Below are 2,787 nucleotides of genomic sequence, written 5' to 3'. Positions count from 1 at the left end.
CCCCTTCACGAATAACGGGAGACACGGCTAACCACTTATGTTGAAACTGATAAATACAATATTCCATTTCCACGAAACCCAAAGTGCAGCGCGTTTTACTCAAAAAAGAGAAAAAGGAAACGCCTGTCAACCAAAAGAGATGAATGAAGGAATAAACAAATACAGCAGAGAGCGAAAACAATACAAGAACGCATACCCTTCGTCAAAGTAAATGGGACCAATCACTATGAAACGTCAAGAATTAGAGTGGTCTTACAAATTTCATTTATAAAAACCAAACAGTACCTATGTTCATCCGGGAGAAAATGAAAAACAGAAGTAAAGTAGCGTCATGTGAAATGTTCTTCATATATGTTAAGTTTGCCGAAACCGCAATAGGGTGATGGAGAGGACTGCGGCGAAGTATGTTATGAAGGCGTCTTTGTGTGACCTGTAAAATTATATGTGGACAAATAATAACTTCAGATGTTCTATTTTATATAATCATATAACTGATATTGAAATGAAACAACTGAAGTTTATCATATTAATATAAACAAATTAATCAATATATGAAAGTGTAGAAATTTAAAGATACATATCTACATTTATGTAAAGTCAGAATTCCCATACGTATTGCCTCAATAACTTCGTAGGCGTTAGTGAGTACTGAACAAATTCCCTGTCTAAACTACTCACCACTAAATTTCATTAATGGATTCAGTTTGCCTCTTGGTAGACACATGAAAGTGTTTAGGACAGGAAAATGTTGTATTTGATTTAATCATAGTGAATATGTCAAAAATTAAGAATTTTAAGTATTGAAACTTTTTAAAGACGTATATGCACAATATAATGTAATCAGAAGGATAAAGTGGAACATGTTCCTTAAGAGCATTATTTTTAATACAGCTCGTACGGAATTAATAGGATACAAAAGAAATCAATATTCCAATCGTAAATTTATGAGGGAAAGGATAAGAAGCCCTAGAGGAAAGAAGTAGTTCTGAAACAGAGACTACTTAAAAATGAAAAATTTTTACATATCCGACGGATATATATACCGCTAGTCCATATTCCTGGAAGTTTGAAAGGGGATACGTATATGTATACTATAGAGGAGGAGGCATTAGCTACGGAGGTTTATGGAAATTCTTTCTATATTTCTCATCCTAGATGACGTTTTCCTGAGAATATACATGATTCGAATAATACAGTCAAGTATTTGCAATTATTGCATTTGTAAAAAAGGTACAGGAATAACGCGAGGAAGGGAAGAAATGGTATAATAATAAGTGTTGCTATTACGGTAACCACTGCAAACATATTGAATAGGACTATGGTGTATATTACTGAAACAGGTAGTAAGACAGGGAGAAAAATTGTAAGAATCTTAATAACATTTATTGTTCTCTGTGCTATATTGGGACCTAAAATACCTTGAATATAATGAGGTACATTATTCTTCAGTGTATTATATATTCCCCTTTCATCTTCCGCATCTAAATCTTTCAGTAATTTGAATAAACTTGAAAAGATAAATTTTTTTCTGTGTCTTTAACTATAGATCGTAGGTGATGTGTCTTCCACAGGCTTATATGAATGTACTTCGCTGTAGATAGTAGAGTCACTATTATGGACTTCACCATTTTCGTCGTGATAATTAATCTCAACAGATGATTCGTCACTATTATCAATACTTCTAGATGAATCAAACACCTCATCATGATTAGGGAAACTTTCATAGGAATCATGAGAATTGTCCCACTTTTGAACACTTTCATTGGAATTCGTTGTATTGAATTGTGTGTTAAATTCATTATCTTTCATCATGGATTTTAATCTCCTTTCGGAAGTGTAATCATTATCGTCTGCTATCTGCATAATTTTGTCATTTAGGGGATCGTATTTATCTTGGTAATCCAGGTCAGCTTCTCCCCTTAGCAATCGACTAGTTCTTAAGTTTAATAATATACTCGGGTTCAGCCCCTTTCCCTCTGATTCACCCGAGTGGGTAATTCTCTAAGAATTTGGGTAAAAATATGAATATGAGAAGAGATAGAATTATTGACATATTAATTCAATTCTCATCATGGAATAGACCTCTGAACGAGTTGGAATCGTAGAGAATAATAGTGTCTGACATATTGAATGTAACTGAAACTGTTAGATGAGTACTTCTCTGGAATAATGCCATGACATTGCTAGAAAGGCGAACAAAAACGAGTTAAAAAAATAAGTGCCTCTGCTGTATCGTTTCCTATTGTATAGGCTTCCCATTCTGAAAATATCCGTGAAGCAACGGAAAATTTTGTTATATAAAAATTTTCTTCCAATGATACTCAGAGAATTTATTGTCTCATTTTTCTTCAAGAGTGTTTGTATTTTATAAGATTAATATGTTGTACTGTATCTGAGTGAGATAGAATTTCTTAAGTTTGGAATTTACAAAGAAAAAAAGGAAAAAAAAAGAAAAAAGAGGAAAAAGGAAGAAAGGAACTTTTCAGTATCTTATATTTAAGGAACCAGAATAATGTAGAATTAATTAAAATAATTTCTAGATGTCCCACTTAGAAGAATTCACAATATGTCACAGTATACTAAGCATAATAACAAGCTGCCTCTGTAGATTCATGGGCACTCGAGAAGGAGTAGATAAGCAAAATGCATTCCTCGGAAATGTGAAAGAGTTAAACCACATGTAATTTAATTCTCAATGCTACTTGGACAGGATAGTTCCTATTTTGAGATACCCATTATATTAGAGGAAGGAGGTAAATATCATTTTGACTTTAAACCTAACTTTCG

The 2,787-nt window shown here is 32.9% G+C and overlaps 1 protein-coding gene across 1 annotated transcript; it reads right to left on the bottom strand.

Moving 5' to 3' along the window:
* Positions 1–1,146: 1,146 nt before the first annotated feature.
* C922_05362 (hypothetical protein) lies at positions 1,147–2,181 on the bottom strand (the record flags this gene model as incomplete). Its single annotated transcript, XM_008820933.1, has 4 exons — positions 1,147–1,331; positions 1,419–1,487; positions 1,626–2,001; positions 2,158–2,181. The coding sequence occupies 4 exons, from the start codon at positions 2,179–2,181 to the stop codon at positions 1,147–1,149; spliced, it is 654 nt and encodes a 217-aa protein (XP_008819155.1).
* Between the last annotated feature and the right edge of the window lie 606 nt (positions 2,182–2,787).

This window comes from Plasmodium inui (genome assembly GCF_000524495.1).
Source record: "Plasmodium inui San Antonio 1 unplaced genomic scaffold supercont1.60, whole genome shotgun sequence".
Classification (NCBI taxonomy): Eukaryota; Apicomplexa; class Aconoidasida; order Haemosporida; family Plasmodiidae; genus Plasmodium; species Plasmodium inui.
The sequence above is the reverse complement of the archived record's forward strand: the minus strand, read 5'-3'. Positions and strand labels throughout refer to the sequence as shown.